Source organism: Lissotriton vulgaris, chromosome 3_1, assembly GCF_964263255.1.
Source record: "Lissotriton vulgaris chromosome 3_1, aLisVul1.2, whole genome shotgun sequence".
Taxonomy (NCBI): domain Eukaryota; kingdom Metazoa; phylum Chordata; class Amphibia; order Caudata; family Salamandridae; genus Lissotriton; species Lissotriton vulgaris.
In genome coordinates this window covers 867,936,788-867,958,770 of record NC_141689.1, presented here as the reverse complement: position 1 = coordinate 867,958,770, position 21,983 = coordinate 867,936,788, and the positions used below count along the sequence as shown (strand labels likewise).

The following is a 21,983-nucleotide window of genomic DNA, read 5'->3' as shown; positions in this document are numbered from 1 at the left end:
AAGCGAAGCCCAGTGCTTGGGATTTAGCCACATTGACCTTGAATCCAGAGGCTGCTTCGAATGCCTCTAATTCGGTCATGAACGCCGGGACTGAAGTATTGGGGGACTCAAACGTGGCAACTACATGGTCAGCGTAAAGACTAATGGTATGGCATTTTCCCCCAAAAAGAATCCACTGAATCTACTGGTTCTCCCTGAGCCATTGAGCCGGTGGCTCCATGTAGAGAGTAAATATTAAGGGGGAGAGCGGACAGCCCTGGAGCATTCCCCTGGTGATAGTAAAGGGGGCAGAGGTAAAGCCATTCACTCTGACCGTAGCTGAAGGACGGTTATATCCGCTAAATACCCATTGGCAAAAGCGGCGACCAAACCCGACCCTCTCTAATACTGCTTCCAGGAAGGGCCAGTGAACCCTATTGAATGCTTTCTCGGCATCAATTGACAAGAAGACACACTTCTCCGACTGTCGGTGGGACTTGTCCAAGAGGTGCAGTAGCAGTCTAGTATTATTGCTGCACTGCCTTGTCTTAACAAATCCGGTTTGGTCCGGATCTATTAATCCTGGCTTCAGAGGCCCTAATCTAGCTGCAAGTATCCCTGTGAAAATCGAAGTCAATATTCAAGAGAGATATCGGCCTGTAGGAGGCGCAATATCTATTGTCTTTGCCGGGCTTGGGCAAGACCGCCACCGAAGCCTGAAGCATTGTGGGGGCATCTCCCCACTGTCATCAATGGAACTGAAAAGCTGTGTCAATATTGGAGCTACAAGTGGGCAAAACGTTTTGTAAAAAAGGGTGGTGAGGCCGTCTGTCCCAGGGGATTTAAGGAGTTTGAGACGGGCTATGGCCGAAATAACTTCTTTAACTCTAATGGGGCTATCGAGGGACGCTTCCTGGTCGGCCGTCAATTTGGCATGTGTTATACCTAGATGAGTTTTGATCAGGTAATGACTGTGCGATATACAACTTTGCGTAAAACTCCCGGAATGCGTTTGCTATGTCTTCGCCCGCGTGGTCTCGGTACCATTGTCAGTTAGAATGAGTGGAACTGTCGCTGCCTGCCTTTGTGCACATTATTTATGGACCTGTAAACGGCCGTATTTGTCCCCCCCAGTATAGAATGCATGTTTCAAGCGAGTGCAGCATGTTCCTCCCTATCAAGATCAAGGCTAGCTAGTTGCACCCTGATGGCTTTCAATTTCCTCCAGATTCAGGGGGCCCCTGTCCTCTTGTGGATCCCCTCTAATTCAAGTACTTGCTTGGAGAGATCATCTCTCTTCTCCCTGCATATTCTTTTGTCAGCAGCCGATGTAGCTATGAAGTCGCCAAGCTACCAATTTGAGGGTTTCCCAAAGTGAAACAATGCGTTTTGTTTACAGCTATATAATCTTGTAGTGCTTTTGTGAGGCGGGTTACGAATTCGGGCCTGTGAAGGAGGGTATCCCTAAGTCTTCAAGAGTATGACGGTCTAGAGGTAGGAGGGAACAGCAAAGTCGTGGTCAGGGATGCATGATCTGAAAGTGCCTGGGGCTCCATAATTGAGGTCTGCGCTTCCTGCAAGAGAGAGTGAGTAGTTAAAAAGTAGTCCAGGGGGGGCGTAGCCAAGATGGCGACTGGAGCAGACGTACGTCTGTGAAGCTCCTGAGACTAGCCCTGGTTCCCGGCCCAAATTAGCACGAACCCCTTCCCCGAAAGCAACCCCTTACGGCCCAAGCACCAGGGGCCACAGCGACCACCCTCATTTCATCAGGGGACTGGCGTCTGCTGCCTGACGGCGTGTTTTCTCCGGGGGTGGCGGTGACCCCGCTTGGGCTGGCGGCCGCTGAACACTGAGCCGTTGGAGAAGCAAGGCCCAGGCCCTGCGAGAGGACGGATCTCGGGGCAGGGCGGCGGCAAGAATCCGGAGCAGTGGAGACGCCGAGAGACGGCACCCGTATTCCGCCAGACAGAGGTAGACGCGGAGGACATGCAGCCGGCCCGGGAAATAGCGGTCCCCGGAGGCGCCAAAATCGAGGCCCCGGCTTCTGGGCCTGCCCCTGCGGAGGACCAGTGGCCAAAGCACCTGGTCGGAGGCTACCCCCCGGGGGCGGACGGGCCCCTCGCGGCGCCGCTTGCAGCTCAGATGGCCTGAAGACAGAGGAGGAGGCCGGGCACGCACGGCCGCAGCCCGCCCGAAGTGTGGCGACTCCCGGGAGCGCCAAAATCGAGGCCCCAGCTCCGGGGCCTGCTCCTGCGGAAGTGCTGCGACCACAGCACCAGACCGGAGGAGACCGTTGAGAGGTGGACGGGCCCCTTACAGCGCCAAGTGCAACTTAGATGGCCTGAAGGCAGGGGAGGTGGCCGGGCACGCACAGCCACAGCCGGCCCGGAGTGTGTTGACCCCCGGAAGCGCCAAAATCGAAGCCCCGGCTTCGAGGCCTGCCCCTGAGAAGGTGCGTGACTGAGGCATCGGATCAGAGGGGTCCCCCGGGAAGGAGACAGGGGCCCTTGCGGCGCATTGTCCAGCACAGCCGGTGTGGGGGCAGGTGAGGAGGTCGAGCAAGCGCAGCGGCTGGGCCGGTGGTGTTGGGCCCAGGCCGGAGCCGGGACCTGGCCCTGTGGATCCGGACTGCTGGTGAGCGGAGTGACACCGAGGCCGGCCTGGGACACCCGGACCAGGGGAGGTGCTGTGAGGGTGCCGCTTTGCTGGGACGTGGACACGCGGGGGCCTGTCGCTTCGGAGGACAGGCAGCCGGGGCCCCAGACCAAAGTCCGGCCCTTAAGGGACACAGGCCCAAAGCGCTGGGGGCCGGAAGTGGCTGAGCGGAGTACAGCAGAGCCCCAGACTGCAGACGGACATTTGGCCCTCGACCACAGCAGAGGGAGGTGAGGTGACGCCAGGGAGCGGCTGGCCACATTACCGCGGCTGCTGGTGGAAACAACCTCCGGGGGGAGGAACGCGCAGCCAAAGTGACCCGGAGGCAGCGGGGGTCGGCGCTCTCTGGGTGAGCCTTGCCTAGGACGACAGCAGCACCCGTCTCGAACACCTGCCGCGCTCCAATATACCTGGTGGCCACCATTCCACACTCGGCCATGTCAGGGTCCCAGAGGCGCGGGGACCGCACCATACCGGAGATGTTGGCGAAGGGATCCGCCAAAGGGGAGAAGAGCCCGTCAGGTGCGGCGGCGACAGCTAAGGGCCCCACGGAACACGACGACGGGAGTACTCCAATCACCAAAGCCTTCATGGAGACCCTCTTCAATTCGCTGCGCGAAGACTTCCAGACTTTGAAGCAGGATATGGCCGGTGAACACCGGGAACTGCGGCGTGAGGTGGACGGGCTGGGAGAGAGAGTAGCAGCAGTAGAGGACACGGAGCAGTCGCGCTGTGAGGAGGTGACACACTTGCAGCAGGAGGTGCTCAGACTGAAAGAACAGCAGCTGGACTTGCAGGCCCACGCGGAGGACCTGGAAAATCGCGCTCGGCGTAACAACATAAGGGTCCGTGGAGTGCCATCCAAATCGGAGGTGGAAGACATCACTGGATACCTACAGGGCCTCTTCAGAGAAATCTTGGGGGAAAATGAGGATTTCGACATTCGCATTGACAGGGCTCACAGGGTGGGCCTTGCTCGCCGGGCGTCCGCTCCCCTTACCCGGACATCTTGGCGTTTCTCCCCGACTTCCCATTGAAGGAACGCATCATGAAGGAAGCGCGCCTGAAGCAACCACTCAATTACCAAGGACGACCAGTGGCTTTGTTCCACGATCTCTCAGCAATCACCCTGCAGAAAATGAGGTCCTTCAGAGTTGCCACGGCGTTCCTGCAGGAAAAGGGGATTCCGTACTCCTGGGGACACTCCTTTCGCCTGATCTTAAAGTGGAACTGGGTTTTGCAGCAGCTCCGGTCCTTGAAAGACACATGCACTCTTCTGGGAATAGATCTGGAGGAAGACTTGCAGGCAGTTCCGACCTGATTGGCCCATCACAGGACAGGTCATCCCGAGCTGACGGCAGCGGATGGCAAAGAGTCAAACGCATTGGCCACCCAAAGGAGCCCGAAAACCGGACCCCGCTACAGTAGCGCAGGAACAGGCGGCTGCCATCCAAGAAGCATCCAGAGACACTGCGGCTTCGGAGTGAGACTTCTCCTTGAACCAAGTACAAGAGGAGGGGGTTTCCCTCGTTACAGCTTCACTTTTGCATTGGGCCTACCAGGGGCTGACGGCGGGCTGCGAAAGTTGCCGGTGCCACGTTTCCCACTACTGACTTTCTCCATGGGTCTGAACTTGGTTGTGACTGGCCCAGGACTATATTGTTCTTTGCGGGGTTTCTAGTTGGGGTTAGGGAGGGATCCAGATGGGGGTTGGGGAATGGAGGGGGGCAGCAGGGGGTGGGGAAGGAAGGGGGGAAGGGGGGGAGGTGGGTGGGTCGTCCAGTGCTCGAATCCTAGGTGCATATTTTGGGTTGTACCTCAACATAGTCTAAAAGCCACCGGTTGGGGGGGTCCCCCCCTCCCCCTACACTGCAATGCTCGCCAGTGAATACAGCCTCACTTCACTACCTCCCATGCCAAAATGCCTAACACCTTTAAGATATTGACTCTGAATGTAAGGGGACTCAACAGCCCGGTTAAGAGGCAAGCGATCCTCTCTTATTTGGAAAGCACGCACGCTGATATCTGCCTCCTCCAGGAGACGGTAAATGTAAAGAGGGGTCCCCGCAAGGAGAACGTGTTGGGTGAAAACACACACACTAACAACATTTTTTAAAATAATTAATCAAAAGTGATCAAGGGTTACTCATCAACAAATGTTGTCATTTATTCAACAACACTAAGTATAAATCAGTGAAACATTACATTCAATTAGAAAAGTAAGTAGCCCCAAAACGGGAGAGGGAAGAAAATTGTGCTCAAAAGCGGTGAGAAAGTCAAGAAAAGTACACAGACTCAAAGAAAGTAAGTTATTCACAGTCTTCAAATCGTGATAGGAATTATTCCAAAAAACAAAAGGCCTACACAAATTATGGCATATATTGTAAACACAATTGGCCTGGGGACATTCTACGGTCACATGTATGGTTCAGTATAATCCAGGGAATGTGCCGGAGCTCCCAGAAGAAAGAAGTCGTTGACGTTTCGACCCCTAAACGTAGGCTAGATTAAGTCCTTTACCGGGGTCTTCATCAGGACAGGTACAGGGTGGGAGAGGACGAAGTGGGGCCGTCCTATCTGTGAAATTAAAAACCAATGTCAATTCAATGGATTCATAAGACAGTCATCGTCTTGTCTAACATAAAACTTGGATAGTAAAATTAGATTAAACCATGGAGTCCGGGCCATAAAGGACCTCAGGACATGGAAAACGAGAGCAGAGTAAGCAATTAGTCATGCTCTGGCTCAATGATAAGAATCATGCTTCCAGAGGGGAGATTAACCAACAAGGGATTTAAAAACCAACATGGTGAAAAACACTGTAAAGTGGACTCACTTCAGATTGGAACAAATAGACTGTTAGAGGTGAGAGTCCAAATATTTACTCTTCCAGGTAAAACTAGCCGCTCCAAGAAAACACCAACTATAATTTAAGTAACAGTAACATTGATGTTAGTCTATTAATGAGAGTGAATAAAACGCATACATCGTGGTATATAATGCGATTGCTAACTCACATTGGCTACTCAGGCATGATTGCACTGGTAGTCTATGCAATTCGAGTGTGGTGCCTGATGTCGATTGTCCTCACGGGTTGATGCTGTTAGAAAATATAAACCCTAATTAGAAATCGGCCTGTGTGGTCAACCGGCTAAAGAGCCGCTACATATAACATAAAAATCATACCTTTAAAACAATGTCAATGTGGCCCCTTGTGTCTATCTAGACGAGGCCAAGATGGTTTCAGTTGTGGCACAATAACGTGTTCAATCGCTGTAACACAATGAGAACAAACCCTATTAGTAACATGGTAAATTAAAGAGGACAAACAGCTCCAGGTCAAGGGCCGTAACATACCTTATATGAGGACCTTTACATAATTGGTCAAGGCTGAACTGAACAGAAAACCTGTTCAAGTACATGCGGACGAATTTGCCATATTTCATAGGTATCGTTAAAGAGGACGTATCGTGATGAATCCTAAAGAGGAGAAAAATCACGAATCAGGGAAATTAATCGGGCAGATACTCCTGTCTCAGCAGAGCCCGCATTGTTAAAGGTGGCGCAAAGGATAATTACTTACAAACAGGCAAGAGAGGCGAAGTTGCGGTAGTCTGACTCGTCTCTGCAAACTCCACCGGCAGCTACGCGGAGTTGGGGGCGGAGCCGCTATTAGACCAGGGTCAAGGACATAGAAGAGTTACTTGCTTGATGCAGGCGGGTCGGTACCACAAAAGCGGCTCTGGGACTTCAGCGCTATTCAATATCCATAGATGAATACAAAAGCGGCTCTGGGACTTCAGCGCTATTCAATATCCATAAATGAATATCCATATATTGAAAGAGGATAATTACGAAAAGGAAATTTTTGGGCTAGTCCAATTGGAATGCAATTAATGGTAGGGCCAAAGGGTTTTTTTTTTAAGCGGTACAATAGTCACCAATGATGTATATTAGAGATGTCATTTCAAAGCCAAATACACAAATTAACAAGCAGGGAAAATGAATTACAGTTAGTTACTTTGGTAATGCTCGTGCACTTCTCAAGCATGAGAGTGTAGACGAGCATACACATTGTAAACAATGGAAGTAAAATCATTTTGATTATATGCACATGAAATGACTCGTGCACCTCTCATGCATGAGGGTGTAGACGAGTGCAATTTAGGAAAGGCATAACAGCAATGTTGGAAACCATCATCTTAAAGCTGCCAATTGTGCCAGACTACTGTCTTGTTCATTCAGTCCATTTTTAATGGAGTCTAGAAGAGACATCCATTTGCATTCACGTAAATTAAGGACAGTTGCTAAGTTACCCCCTCTCCTTCCCAAGGACACCTTTTCAATAACCAGCCATTTCAAATCAGACACCACATGTCCTGCGCTTTGCCAATGGTCTACCAAAGGGGCACCCAACACCTTGCATCGTAATCTACTACAGTGGGAAGAGATACGGGATTTGATTTTTTGTTGCGTTTGTCCAACATAAACTTGATTACATGGGCATACTATAATGTAAATTACACTGCTTGTGTTGCAATTGGTATGATGTTTTAGGGTATAAACCCTTTCGCCATGTGAGAAAGTTTTTGTCTGGATAGTGGTCTCACATGCAGTGCACATACCACATCTATAATGTCCGATCACTGGTGGTAAGTTCCATAGAGTTGTAAGTGTAGGGGGACACACTGGTTCCAAGTACGAGTGCACCACCATGTCTCGAATATTTTTTGCCCTTTTGAAAGAATGAAGAGGGAGATGTGGTTGTTCAATCTCTTCTGCTATCAGAGGCCAGTTCTTGTTAATGATTTGTTTCACTTCATTGCTTCTTGTTGTGAAAGTGGTGACGCAAATCATTCGGTTTTGCTCAGTTGGATCACGGGTCTCAGGATTCAGCAGGCTCATATATGGATATTCATTTATGGATATTGAATAGCGCTGAAGTCCGAGAGCCGCTTTTGTATTCATCTATGGATATTGAATAGCGCTGAAGTCCCAGAGCCGCTTTTGTGGTACCGACCCGCCTGCATCAAGCAAGTAACTCTTCTATGTCCTTGACCCTGGTCTAATAGCGGCTCCGCCCCCAACTCCGCGTAGCTGCCGGCGGAGTTTGCAGAGACGAGTCAGACTACCGCGACTTCGCCTCTCTTGCCTGTTTGTAAGTAATTATCCTTTGCTCTTTAGCCGGTTGACCACACAGGCCGATTTCTAATTAGGGTTTATATTTTCTAACAGCATCAACCCGTGAGGACAATCGACATCAGGCACCACACTCGAATTGCATAGACTACCAGTGCAATCATGCCTGAGTAGCCAATGTGAGTTAGCAATCGCATTATATACCACGATGTATGCGTTTTATTCACTCTCATTAATAGACTAACATCAATGTTACTGTTACTTAAATTGTAGTTGGTGTTTTCTTGGAGCGGCTAGTTTTACCTGGAAGAGTAAATATTTGGACTCTCACCTCTAACAGTCTATTTGTTCCAATCTGAAGTGAGTCCACTTTACAGTGTTTTTCACCATGTTGGTTTTTAAATCCCTTGTTGGTTAATCTCCCCTCTGGAAGCATGATTCTTATCATTGAGCCAGAGCATGACTAATTGCTTACTCTGCTCTCGTTTTCCATGTCCTGAGGTCCTTTATGGCCCGGACTCCATGGTTTAATCTCATTTTACTATCCAAGTATTATGTTAGACAAGACGATGACTGTCTTATGAATCCATTGAATTGACATTGGTTTTTAATTTCACAGATAGGACGGCCCCACTTCGTCCTCTCCCACCCTGTACCTGTCCTGATGAAGACCCCGGTAAAGGACTTAATCTAGCCTACGTTTAGGGGTCGAAATGTCGACGACTTCTTTCTTTTGGGAGCTCCGGCACATTCCCTGGATTATACTGAACCATACATGTGACCGTAGAATGTCCCCAGGCCAATTGTGTTTACAATATATGCCATAATTTGTGTAGGCCTTTTGTTTTTTGGAATAATTCCTATCACAATTTGAAGACTGTGAATAACTTACTTTCTTTGAGTCTGTGTACTTTTTTTGACTTTCTCACCGCTTTTGAGCACAATTTTCTTCCCTCTCCCTCTCTCCCGTTTTGGGGCTACTTACTTTTCTAATTGAATGTAATGTTTCACTGATTTATACTTAGTGTTGTTGAATAAATGACAACATTTGTTGATGAGTAACCCTTGATCACTTTTGATTAATTATTTAAAAAAATTTTGTTAGTGTGTGTGTTTTCACCCAACACGTTCTCCTTGCGGGGACCCCTCTTTACATTTACCACATAACGCCCAGGTCCCCGCGACTGCATGGGTTCAACCCCCCTCTTTTGTAATGTCCTCCAGGAGACGGACCTACTGGCCAAAGATTGCCACAGACTCCGCTTGCGAGCATTCCCAGAGGCAGCATTTCTCCTCCGGGTCCACCAAAACTGCTGGAGTAGCTCTTCTAGTGGCGAGACACTTCAAAGGGGAAGTCCTTCATAAAATTGCAGAACAGAAGGGTAGGCTCCTAGCATACCGCGTTACCCTGGGGGGATTGACTTTCACGGTGGGCTCCATATATTGCCCCAATGAAGGACAGGAAACATTCCTACATACAGCCCTCTCAGATATTACGGCAACCTCGGACAGACACATAATTTTGGGTGGGGATCTCAACATCGTCTTTGAATTTGAATTTGAATTTTGAGCTATTTGGAGAGCGCACATTCACTAGGCAGTTTCTTGGCGCTATAGGATTTCAAACTGAGGGGAAAGATGGGGACTATGGGCTAAAATCTTGCTGAAACAGAAAGGTCTTGAGGGCTCTGCGAAACTCCATGTAGGAGGGTGAGGATCTGAGAGGAGGGGGAAGGGAATTCCAGAAAGTAGGTGCAAGTACCGAAAATTTCTGGCCACCGGATCGTTTTTATTGAACCGGGGGATGACTAACAGGGACTTGGAGGAAGAACGTAAGTCTCTGGGCTGTAATTGATAATGGCGGAATTGATAAACGTGGGGGCAGTGCCTGCCCGGGCTTGGAAGGTGAGGCAACCAAGTTTGAAGAGGGCTCTTTGTTTAATTGGAAGCCAGTGGAGGGCCATGAGAAGAGGGGAGGAGTCTGGAATTTCGGTAGGCCATGCACCAGGCGAGCTGCCTGGTTCTGCACCATCTGGAGGTGTTGAAGTGCGTAGGCGGGAGCACCATTGTAGATGATGTTCCCGTAATCGATCTTAGAAAAGACCATGGCCATAACAATCAATTTAAGTGCGGAAGGAGAGAAGAACCGGGATACTTTCCTAATGATACGTAAAGTAAAAAAACAGGAAGAGACAACAGAACTTATATGGGTGTGAAGTGTCAGATGGTGATTGAGGGTAATACCAAGGGTCTTGATGCCGCCCTTGATAGATCTTCCCAACGTACCTACCATACCGGAAGTCTCTCTACCTTATGCGTCAGTAGACTGCATGACCTTGACCTTCACGACCTGTGGAGGCAGCGCCACCCCGGAGAAAGGGAGTACTCTTATTACTCAGCGGCTCATAAGTCGTACGCTCGTATTGATCATTTTTTGGCTACGGGTCCGGTGAGTTCCCTCACCACTTCGGTGGATATGGGAGTTATAGCGCTGTCAGATCATGCATCAGTCACCATGACAGTCACCGCTCCACCACATGTCCCAGTCCCTAGAGTGTGGCGACACGCTTTTGCACAGGCAGGATGTGGTGAAACAAGTTCAGGCGTCGATTCAGGATTTCCTATGCCACAATGCAAATGCGGATACCACCCATGCAACCCAATGGGCCGCCTTAAAAGCGGTCCTTCGGGGGGAATTTATTGCCATCTCCTCAGCCGACAACCGCTTGTGACAGGAAAAAAGAGAGGAACTTACCCTGAAAGTGGAAGAGCTCAAACGTATGCACCAAAGGACTGGGGCCCGAGAATTTGGAAACAACTTAAGGTAGCACGTGGTCACCTAGCAGCGCTAGACATAGATCCGGCGGAGTATGCGGCATTGAGGCTGAAACATGCCTACTACACGGGCAGAGACAGGTGTGGTCGGTTACTAGCAAACCGACTCAGAGTGGTGCAGCAACAGCAGAATGTGAAGGAGATAACCCGCACTGACGGATCTATAGTGACCGATGATGCGCACATTGCGGAGACATTTCGTGACTTTTATGCTGAGCTCTACAAGGGCACACCGCTGAATGTCACCGCGGCGGAACAATATCTAGACACCGTCTTACTCCCGTCTCTCGCACCAGAACAGGCAGCTTGGCTGGAGAGGGACATGTGTGTCGAGGAAGTAATTGCGGCCATCGCACGTCTGAAGACAGGGAAAGCGCCTGGACCAGACGGATATTCCTCTTTATTCTACAAAACCTTCTGCACCACCCTGGCACCGTTGCTCACTCGCCTATTTAATTCGTTTGCCATGCCAGGAGCCATCCCACCAGATCTCCTGCGTGCCTCCATATCAGTCATCCTGAAACCGGGAAAGGACAGAGCTAAATGTGGTGCATACCGGCCAATCTCCCTCCTTAATATAGACCTAAAGCTATTCACTAGCATCCTCGCGAAGCGTCTTGCTGCCCATTTACCAGGCCTGGTGGACCCCGATCAGGCGGGGTTTGTACCTGATCGGCAGACGGTGGACAATACGAAGAGGGTAGTTCACCTGATTGAGAAGGCCTCCTGCATACCTGGGGAGCACATGCTACTAGCGGTTGATGCTGAGAAAGCATTCGACCGTGTTGAACTGGCCTTATCTGGATATGGTCATGGAAAGACTCGGGGTGGGGGAAAAATTTTGGGCACTAGTTTTTAACTGCTACAGGACTCCCTCTGCAGTGGTGAGAGTCAACGGCTATACATCGACTGCGTTCCCAATTGAGAGAGGCACGAGGCAGGGGTGCCTGTTATCACCACTTCTCTTCGCCCTATATATGGAGCCCCTTGCACACAGAATTCAGCAGCGTCAGGAGGCTATCGGAGTGAAATTCGGTGGTGACCTTCACACCATTAGTCTTTATGCGGACCACGTCCTACTCACTTTGGACCATCTGTGAACGGCGCTGCCGGCTTGCGTTGCAGAATTGGAGGCATTTGCCAGGGTGTCTGGATTCAAAATGAACACGGACAAGTCGATAGCACTAGACCTGTCCCTCAGGGCCCAGACGCAGGCTTACTTACAAGACCTCCTCCCGGTTCAGTGGGCCGCTGATACAGTCCTGTATTTGGGAATACAACTTGCTCCGACTCTCACCAGAATGGCCACTGCTAATTACTCTACACTGCGCAGTCGCATCCGGGAAGAAATAGACAGATGGAGACATCTCCCCCTGTCATGGTTGGGCCGCATAGCGGCAGTTAAGATGACCGTATTGCCGCAAATATTGTATCTCTTCCGTGCCCTTCTGCTACAGCCCCCTGTGGGCTGGATAAAGCAAACTCTATCGGACCTGGCTCAATTTATTTGGCAAGGTCGGAAACCCAGACTGAAGAGAACACTCGCCACTCTCTCCCCGGAAGTGGGAGGACTTGGTATTCCTGACCTACTGAAGTATTTCCAAGCAACACAATTGCGCTATCTGATGGAATGGAGTAAGTGGAAGTCCGACAAACACTGGCTCTTTCAGGACCAGGCAGTGGCAGGGCGCCCACTGCAAGAGATCCCATTCCTGCCACAGGCTCATAGACCGGACAACCTCTATGCTTCCTACATAACGAGGGTTCCGCTGGAGGTCTGGGACGCTACTAACGCCCTTCACGGCTTGACCACGTTCCCTTCCCCGCTCACACCTCTGGTGGACAACCCGGACTTTACCCCCGGCATGGTCAAGGGGGCATTTACATACTGGAGGTCGGCGGGTTGCCGTTTCCTGTACCATGTATACGGCCCGGATGGTGTGCTCCCTTTCCAGCTCTTTAAGCAGGAATATAACTTCACTGAATCAGAACGGATGCGATATATGCAGGTTCGGCACTGGGCGCAGCAATCACAGGTCCGGGAATCGGCCGATAAGCGGTTCACCCCGTATGAGCGTTAGCTTCTCACACGCACGTCTAACTCTAAACTCATTTCAGACCTCTATAAACTGATTCAGACACCACCCACGCACATCTATAACCTGGGCAGAGTACGGTGGGAGAAAGAACTGGGCAGATCCCTCAGCCATAGCGAGTGGGAGAACATTGCATATAGGGCACGCCACTCAGCATACCACATGGGGCTCATGGAGACGTTTACAAAAAATCCACATACTGGTATTATACCCCTGAGAGACTCTTCGAAATGGACCATCCAAGGACAAACACTGCTGGAGGGAATGTGGGCACATTGGAACCTTGACACACATCTTGTGGGACTGCCCGCTTATCCAATCGTATTGGACACATGTACTGGATTAGGTAGACACACACTTTCAGACAGAAATACCCCAATTCCCGGCCTATATTCTGCTGGGCCTGCCAAACGGATTAACCTACCCCATGGCGCTCGCGTAGGGGTCGCCAAATGGCCATAGCCCTGGGAGCAGCGCTGCAAAATATCCTCACACACTGGCGCACCACCAACGTCCCTTCCACCATGGGCTGGTTACACAGGATGTGGCATGTATTAGGTATGGAAAAGCTGTCCCTTACTGCAGCGGGCAAGGGAGACCAGCTCGAGGAGCTCTGGCAACCTTTCAGAGCTCTGTTGCTAATGAATTCACGGAGATAACTTGTCCCCGTTATCTTAGATTACTACGCCTTACAGCGCCCGCGGCCACAGACTCTCATGGCGCCTGAGTCAGATGGGGTGAGAGATCGTTGTAGTTGGGATGTGAAGGGACTGTGGGGACCACTGGACGGGGAGGGAAAGGGTGGGGGGAGTTGGGAGAGGTGGCGGGAGCTACTGTTGGGGGGAGGGGTTTTCCTTCTGGGCGTTGGTTACACAATTTTCTTGGATCAATGCCTTTTCTTTCCCGACAGGATGGACATTCTTGCTACTGCACATATTCCTTTGTGTTTCAAGCCCCGGTTGTGGGCCAACATGTGTAAGAAGCATGACTCTAATGCGAGTTGTATGACGCTATGTTGTTCTTCAATAAAATCTAAAAAAATAAAAAAGTAGTCCAGTCGGGCGTATGTTCCCAGGGTGTGCGAGTAAATAGTGTAGTTGAGTGTGTAAGGGTGGAAGTGCCACCAGAGATCCACTAATCTCTGGTCGTGTAGCCATTGGCGATGCGTGTCTGAAAGAGCTCTTGTTGTTGTGCTGAACGATCCATGTGACCCTCAAATACAATGTTCAAGTCGCCCCCTAGAAGGATTTGTCGATCGGGTGCAGAGGTTAAGTCGCTTATTGCCTTACGCAAAAAGGTCTCCTGACCCTCATTAGGGACGTGTATAGTGGCCAGGGTTAAGGTGTGCCCTCTATGGTCACCGAATATGCCAAGAGCAGCCCTTTAATTTCTGAAGCCTTGGCTCCCACCTTCCCAGGAAACGCATGAGCAAATAGGATAGCGACCCCTGCCCACTTGGAAGGAAAGGTACTGGTCCGGGAAAGCCTTGGCGCGCATTCTATGGGTAGCGCTGGACTTCAAATGGGTCTCCTGAAGCAGACAAATATGGGCCCCAGAGTTTTCCACATAAGACAGGATAGCCCTACACTTAACGGGGGTGTTGAGCCCTTCGACGTTTAATGTTAGAATCTTAACACTCATCTACCCTGAATGGGAGGAAGTGGGGGGCGTCGAGCGCTGCAGGTATCCAAAGGCCAGCTGGGCCGCAATTGTCGGTAAGCCGGAGGGGCCTACGTAAGTCGCTGAGAGCATGCATGGGTGGCAGTCCGATACACGCGTAGGAGGAGCTCAGCAGGGGGAGGAGACCCCAACATGAAACAAAGAAAACCTCTTAAAGAACAGAAACAGAGTGAAGCGAGATATCAAAATCAGTGTCCAGTGCGTCCTGCTCGTAGAAAAGAGAAAGAGGGAAGGGTACTCGTGCCCTGTAGCTACCCGCTCTCACCAGTAAGGCCCGCTAAAGTCTTTCAACACCCCCGGCTAAAAGCGAGGGTGCGTTTGCAAAGTGTCCACATACAATTAATGGAGGTGCTGCCTCATTCTGAAGATGCCCCTGCGAGGGAGAATAGCACCGCCTGCCGCTCCTTGGCCATAATGTCCGGGTCCGAACGTGCTGTGGAGTTTGGGGCTTAATGGTAGTCCAGTCATGGCTGATTCTGCGTCTACGAGGGCGTGAGCTCTGGCTAGGTTGATCTGGTGCAGGTTCATCAATGCCCAAGAGTTTATAGTCCGCTGAGAGTGAGCGGATTTGCCTTAACTCCCCCTTGTAAGAGAAAATCAGCCTGAATGGGTGTCCAGAAGAATATTTTATGCCCGAGTCCTGGAGTTGGAGCGTGATCGGTCGGAAAGTTTGCGTCTGAGCACACGCAATAGATACTGCCAAGTCCTGGTTTGTGTAGTCTGGATTTCGGCAAGGCTTGCGAAGAATCCTCTCCTTTAGTTGGTAGTCGTGAACACATGTCAAGATGTTCACCGGTGGCGCAACGGCCTCCCTGCGTGGGCCCACTTTGTGAGTGCGGTCCAGCTTAATCGGAAACTCCGGAGATTCCCCCAAAATGGAACGAAAGAGGCCTGCCACGAGGGCCTCGATGTTGCCGTCTCCATCGCCGTGCACAATACCACGGATAAGGATGTTGTTCCGCCAGGACCTGTTTTCCAGGTCCTCGGTATGGGCCTGCAAGTCCAAATTCTGTTCCTGCAACCGGAGTATTTCTTGCTGAAGAGCTTTGATTTCCTCATCCCTCCCTGCATCATGCTCCTCCAGCGAATGAACTTCTCTCCCAGGGAGTCCACATCGTGTTGTACGTCCCGCAAGTCCGCCTGGAGATTGCGCTTCATGTTAGCCAGATCGTCCGGGAGGGAGGAAATGAGGGACTCCAAGTATGAGCAGCTGATCGGGGCCTTCGGGCCCTCACTCCCTTCGGCGGCGTCCGTGCGCCCCTGGCTCGTCTGGTGCTCTGGCTGCGGGTGGACTTGAGCAGGAGCTCTTTTATAGACATGTCCTTCCTGTCTTTTAAGGGTAGCCATGGTTCCTGTGTACGAGGGATCCTCTGCATGGAGGGGAGCAAAAAGAACCGAGGGCTGCCTGTGGGAGGGACAGTGAAGAAGCAGTGGAGTGAATTGTCAGGTAGGAGGGCCACAGCCGCACAGCACAGCCTCTCAGTTTGGACCCCATGGAGCCCCTTGTGGTAAGCCTCACAGCAGGATCGTAGCTAGAGTCGAGGCCCACTGCCAGGCCCTGCCCTCTCAGTGCTGTTGCGTTGATGCCATCTTCACATCCGGGGCGCCTAGGGCCGCGTTCTTCTGCTCTGAGGGCCTCACCGTTAACAGAGGGTGGTCTGGGTGGCTCGCGGAAGGGCCCCTCGCTGAAAAGGTCTGCGTCTGCAGAGCGCGGCACACGCAGACTGGTCAGGAGAATTCTGCGCCCACCAGGACCTTCCGGTGGAATATCTGCTGAGCAAAGCTGATCGCCACCCCGCCGGGGGATGTGTTGAGCTGGCCCATTCACCTTGTTGGCCCCCTGCCGGGCCAATGTGCTGTAGGGCCTGGCCACGTTCCTCCGCTATGCGCACTCTCTTGTAAGGCCTATATACTCGGGCCTATTTTCGGGCCTCACAAGTCCATTAAGCCCCTGTGTACTCTGCTGTCCACCACTGCCCTCCGAGGCTGAAGCTGTGCCGGTTGGGGGATCAAGAAGTCAGAATCAGGGACTCTCCAGTGAGCCCCTCAGGTAGAAGACAGAGCGGGGGCGCAGGGACCACAGGGCACCATAAAGGCTGCTGGCGTGGCGGCTCCTCTCTCACCGAGACTGCTGAGGTGGGGCCTTCTTCCATTCTGGCGCCGGGGCATCACGTAATCGCCGTGTCCATGCCCCATGGTGTGGTGTCGGTCGGGCCATGCTGGCTCCGCCCCGGGAGTGTTGCTCGGCTGAAGTAGGCAGGCAGCCCCCTCTAACACATGGAGGACTGCCACAGGAGGTTGGGAATCCAGACCTTTCGCTGGAGTCGACGCAGGCTCCTCCGGACGCCCGGCAGCTCCGCACGTGTGCACCCGCTGTGGTGGAGCGGCCTCGCACCGGAGCGTCAGTGCCACGCTGCACCCCGCCCTCTCGGGACGGCGACGCTTCATGGAGGTTCTCCACCGAGATCGTCACCCCCGTTTTGCTGGGATTGCCACGACAGGCCAGGCGGGAGCGGAGAGCTCCGAAAGTGTGTCCTACCGAGACGCCATCTTGGCCACGCATCCACTCTCTTTTAAAAATATTTTTTTATAGGTAAGGGTTTTGAGTGGGTAGCTGTCAAATAGGCTGATTGCTAACAATATGCATAGAGTGGGCTTTTGATTTGCCCCTTGCCCTACTGACTTTCTTCTTCCAGCTTCTTTTAGCCAGTAGCTTTGACAGCCAAGTCTTTGCATAACCCAGTGAAGAAGTCATCTCTCACCTGTTTGAGTGAATCCTTCCTCCTTCACACCAATGATGCATTGAACTGCATGAGGTATTGTTTTACAACAGTAGCTCTCCATGTCCAATCCTGTTTGCTCCCTTTTGAGTGTCTGCCTCTAATATTTTAATGCTGCATTTGTTAAAACATTAAACTCAGACCAACTGACTTATTTTTTACTTGCCTGGCCGCCGAATCTGACTGCTGTCCGACGTTGATCATAATACTGCCCATAGACATCACATTTTCAGTTTCAAAAGGCCTGCTTGAAAGACGTCGATTCATCGCAGATGTAGATCCCATGGCCTCAGCATCAAAGCATTGTAGTTCTAACCCGCCTACGCTATGGTGGACCTGAGGCAGTGCATTACTGTTTACACAGATTTTACAACTGGTGCTTTAATAGGCTATACTAGCATTCAGCTAAAACGTTGAGGAGTAAATAAATACCCAAGGGCAGGGTGGGATTCTATGTTATTCCAAATATGCAATGGGGAAAAAAGGAGGAGATATCAGGAAAAAATACAAATGGGTTATAGCAAGTTGCTGCAAAGAAAGCAAACATAAGAACTCACTGAGGGCACAGTAATGAGATCTTTAGGGATTGCATAGATCATGCACTGCCCACATAAAAAGTCAGAAAAAAGTAGATAACAGGGGGAGATACACCATAAAACCGCAAATTAACAACATGAATCTGCTGTATCTCTTACGCTATTGTCTGGATGTAGGAATTAAAACATTAAAAAGAAGAGGAAATCAAATGCCTTCTTTCACCGAAAGGATAAAATCTGCAAAGTGTGTTTTATTGAATACCATTGAAGCAGTGAAACTTGCACCTACCATTGTCTGAGTCCTCTGGTGACACATATTGCATGGGTCATAGTAAAATGCCAAAAGCCACAGAAGGTCGTCGGTGGTGTCTGTATTCGATAAGAACAGGGTTTCGGCTGCAATATCCACCCAATGCCCAAAGTGAACTAGTAAAAACCAGGCATCAAAGCCACATGTGGGAGACCTAGGGAACAATCAAAAGCATCACTGTTACAGAATGAAGGAGACGTTTCCATACACCAGAACGTATAACAGAATGCTAATTTGTTACAGATTTTATCAATGTTGTGTATCCACTCCCTGCACTTTATCTTCATGCACCTCGAGATCTCCGTGCAGCCTCCTAACAGCACCTTCCAACAAAAGAGATCTGGCCGCCTTTGCTCCCAGGTCTGCGAAAGGTAGCCTTCACTGGACCAAGTCACACATGTTCTCCATCTTCAGAAGGCTTCCAGGCATGGCTTAGAGGATGCAGACTGTTTCACCTTTTTAAGTCTGCAATTTTATCAACCATGGAACGTTGTCACCTAGAAAGGCAATTTACTGTATCACATCTAATACTGATTTGTTCAAGGAAAGGCACCCTAAACATGCTATAATGCTGCACAGACTACTCAGGCTCTGCCAGGAATATCCCGAGCCTACTGCATTTGAAAGCAACGATAGCTTGTTTATTCCACAACCTGTTATGCGCCACAGTGGAGGTACCTGGAAGAGGATGAGATTACAAAAACTAGGGACAGGTTCACATTTAAACTCATTGTTTCCATGAGCTAATGGGAATCAAAGAAAGAAGCACAGGGTTGAAACATCTAAAGGTACACTTGACATTTGACTAGCAAGGGACATGCAGCATGTAAAATAATGTATCTCCCGCTGCACCTGAAGATAAAACATTACTAGCATTACCAGTAATTAATGCTTTCATGTCTTCTGAGGTTACTCATTGCTTCAGTAACTGCTTTAGAGCACTTGATATGTGCCTACCTCCAGTTTTATTAAACAGTGATTTAATTTCCCTCTTCAGGTACCAATTAATCCAGTGTCAAAGAAATTGCAATACATACTAGCCCATAACTCAACAATTGGTTCAAACCTGCATGGACAGGGCAGAACATGGATACATAGTTCTAAGTTTGTGAGTCAGATGTAAGATCATTCCAAGTAGGATGAATTCTCAGCACTCATGACTGTGACGTACCACAGGCAGAGTGCACACTTACATAACGAAGATACGTGGCAGACGGAATGAGGCCATACGCGGAGAATGAATGGCAAGTCAAAGCTGTCAAGGCTATGTCTATACTTGGCTCACCTACACTTTGGGCATATAAATACTAACAACCATTAGTAAATGCATTAGGTTTCGCCTGTGTGATTAATTAGCTGTTTTATGTTGTAAGTTGTAGCTTGCTGGGTAGTTGAACAACATAAGTTAAAGAAAGTCTGTTAAAGTGTTATGGCTTGTTTATGTACAAAAACGCAATATATTGTGCTGTTACTAGTGGCATAGTGCGGGTAAGTAGTTACAACCTTTTGAAAAATGAAATGAAAGCGGGAAATAATAGAATTAATTGATGTAAACGCAATGTTACGTGTTTAGAGGAGATTAGGCAACATTTGGGCCCGGTGCCACAGCACATGCTCCTCCCTTCAAATCATGATCCTAGTGCCTGCAAGATAGCTAAACTACATTTGTGGCTGGCTGTTTAGTAGTACAATATTGCAATATGTGGTGTTCAGAGGGGTTCCTAGAGCTTTAGGTCTCAATGTCACTGCACCTGTTGGACCATTGAAATCATGGCCCTAGTGCCTAATAGAGAACTGCACTTGTGACTGCCTGTTTAGTAGAAAAGTTTAGCAATATCATGCGCTAATGTGGGGTCCCTAGAGCTTTTGACCTTGGTGCCACTGCACCTGCTACACCATTCAAATCAAGCCCCTTTTAATTGCAAGATAACTGCAATTGTGCCTTCCTGTATAGTATTAAAATATAGCACTATTAGGTGTTCGAGGAGGTCATGCCAAATGTTGGGCCTGGTGCCACTTCACCTGCTGCACCATTAAATCATAACCCTATTGCCTGCTAGATAAATGCATTTGTGACTGTATTGTTTAGTAGTACAATTTAGCAATAATCTGGGTTTAGTGGGGTCGCTAGAACCTTTGGCCTCAGTGCCACTGCACCTGCTGCACCACTCAAATCAAGTTGTTTTTAACTGCAAGGTAACTGCAATTGTGACTGCCTGTTAAATAGCCAAATATAGCAATATTATGTGTTTAGAGAAGTTCTGACAACTTTTGGGCCTGGTGGTGCAGCACCTTTCAAATCATGACCCTGTTGTCTGCAAGGTAACTGTACTTGTGGTTGCCGGTTAAGAAATACAATATAGCAATATTAGCTGCTTATTGGAGTTATGACCACTTTTGGCCCTGGTACTACTGCACCTGCTGCACAATGTAAATCAAGCCCCTTTCATTTGCAAGGTAACTGCAATTGTGATTGCCTGCTTAGTAGTAAAATATAGCAATACTAGGTGTTTACAGGAGTTCTGACAACTTTCTGGCCCAGTTCCACTACAATTTCTGCACTATTGAAATCATGACCCCAGTTCTTGCTAGATAACTGCACTTGTGACTGTCTGTTTAGTTGAAAATATAGCAATATTAGGTGTTCAGAGGAGTTCTGGCAACTTTTCAGCACGTTGCTACTGCACCTGATGCACCACTCAAATCATGACCCTGTTGTCTGCAAGGTAACTGCACTTGTGGTTTCCTGTTTAGGGACATTTAGTAATATTAGGTAAACCAAAGGGAGATGCGGTAACTGTTTAAGTTTGAGCGCACATCAGGTAAAGGTATGTTACAATGAACTATTGTAAATTTTAGTGCTCAGATGAAGCAAGTCGGTTACCACGACAAGAATCAGTGCTAAATTAGCTCAAACAAGATAACCAATTTCATCGAGCAACTCAATGTCCACAAATTGCTTTCTCAAGTGAAAGTCTTTTATTCTTGGTATATTTCAATTTGCATCTTCATTGAAATTATCCTTCAAATATATCTCCAAACCATGTACAGCCAACACGTGTTTCGTCTGGTCTCAATCGACCATCGACTTCATCAGGGCTGCAACCCAAACAAAACATGATATCTATTACAATCTGATTTCTTCACTTAGACTCTAGTGTAAAAGGAATTTGATTTACATTAAGAGTTTCAAGGGGAAACATCCCACTGACACAAATGTGCTCAAAAGTAAAAAGAGGAAAAAATAGTAGTGTGCTTTTTACCAAGTCATAGCGAGAATCACCAAAGTATAATATTAGTTTATAGGTGGAATAGGTAGCCTTCACCTTTTTGATTGGTACTCATTCAGTAGGTGGATTAGTATACAATAAAGTTCGGGACCTTGTTATAGGATTTCATACCTATATTCCTCAGCGGTGCTTAACTCTAAATTCCAATCAAATCTCCAAAGTATCAGGGTTCTCAATATATTGCAATCTACAAGAATAGCAATGTTATTATTATTTTTGTAAGGGAGTAGTTAGGTTTACTCTGAATTAATCAATTTGGTTGTTGTGGTAAGATGTAATTCCTTCTTACCTACTGTTTTTCACGTTCACTCTATCGTATAAATCGTTATACAAACGAAAATGACAAAAAAATAGATACCATAAAACCGGGAGCCCTAATCATATTGACTAAATAAATTAAGTTGAAAGAAATCAATCCGATGATGCCTACAAAGTGCAAAGAAAGATACTGAGGCATTAATAGGAATTCCACAAACATTCTTAGGCTGAAGAACCTGCTTTACACAGCTAAGTAATTAAAAAGCAAGCATTCCAGCATACTGTTAGAAGCGGTCTGCCTTTTTATTGAGAAGAGATCTTATCTTAACAATGAATGGGGCTTAAACAGTGTGAACAGCTTTAGTAGAAGTATCATAAATGCTTGCAACCAGGGGAAGTTAACAATAAAATAGGTTTCACACAAA

General features: G+C 49.0%; 1 protein-coding gene across 4 annotated transcripts in view; it reads right to left on the bottom strand.

Annotated features, from left to right (window-relative positions):
- FANCC (FA complementation group C) overlaps positions 1 to 21,983 on the bottom strand; it is a 1,396,321-nt gene that overhangs the window by 66,170 nt on the left and 1,308,168 nt on the right. For all 4 annotated transcript variants that reach the window (XM_086961183.1, XM_086961186.1, XM_086961184.1 and 1 more), the window contains one exon: positions 17,990 to 18,164. In XM_086961183.1, coding sequence (XP_086817309.1) covers positions 17,990 to 18,164 — 175 coding nt within the window. The remainder of the gene's footprint in view (positions 1 to 17,989; positions 18,165 to 21,983) is intronic.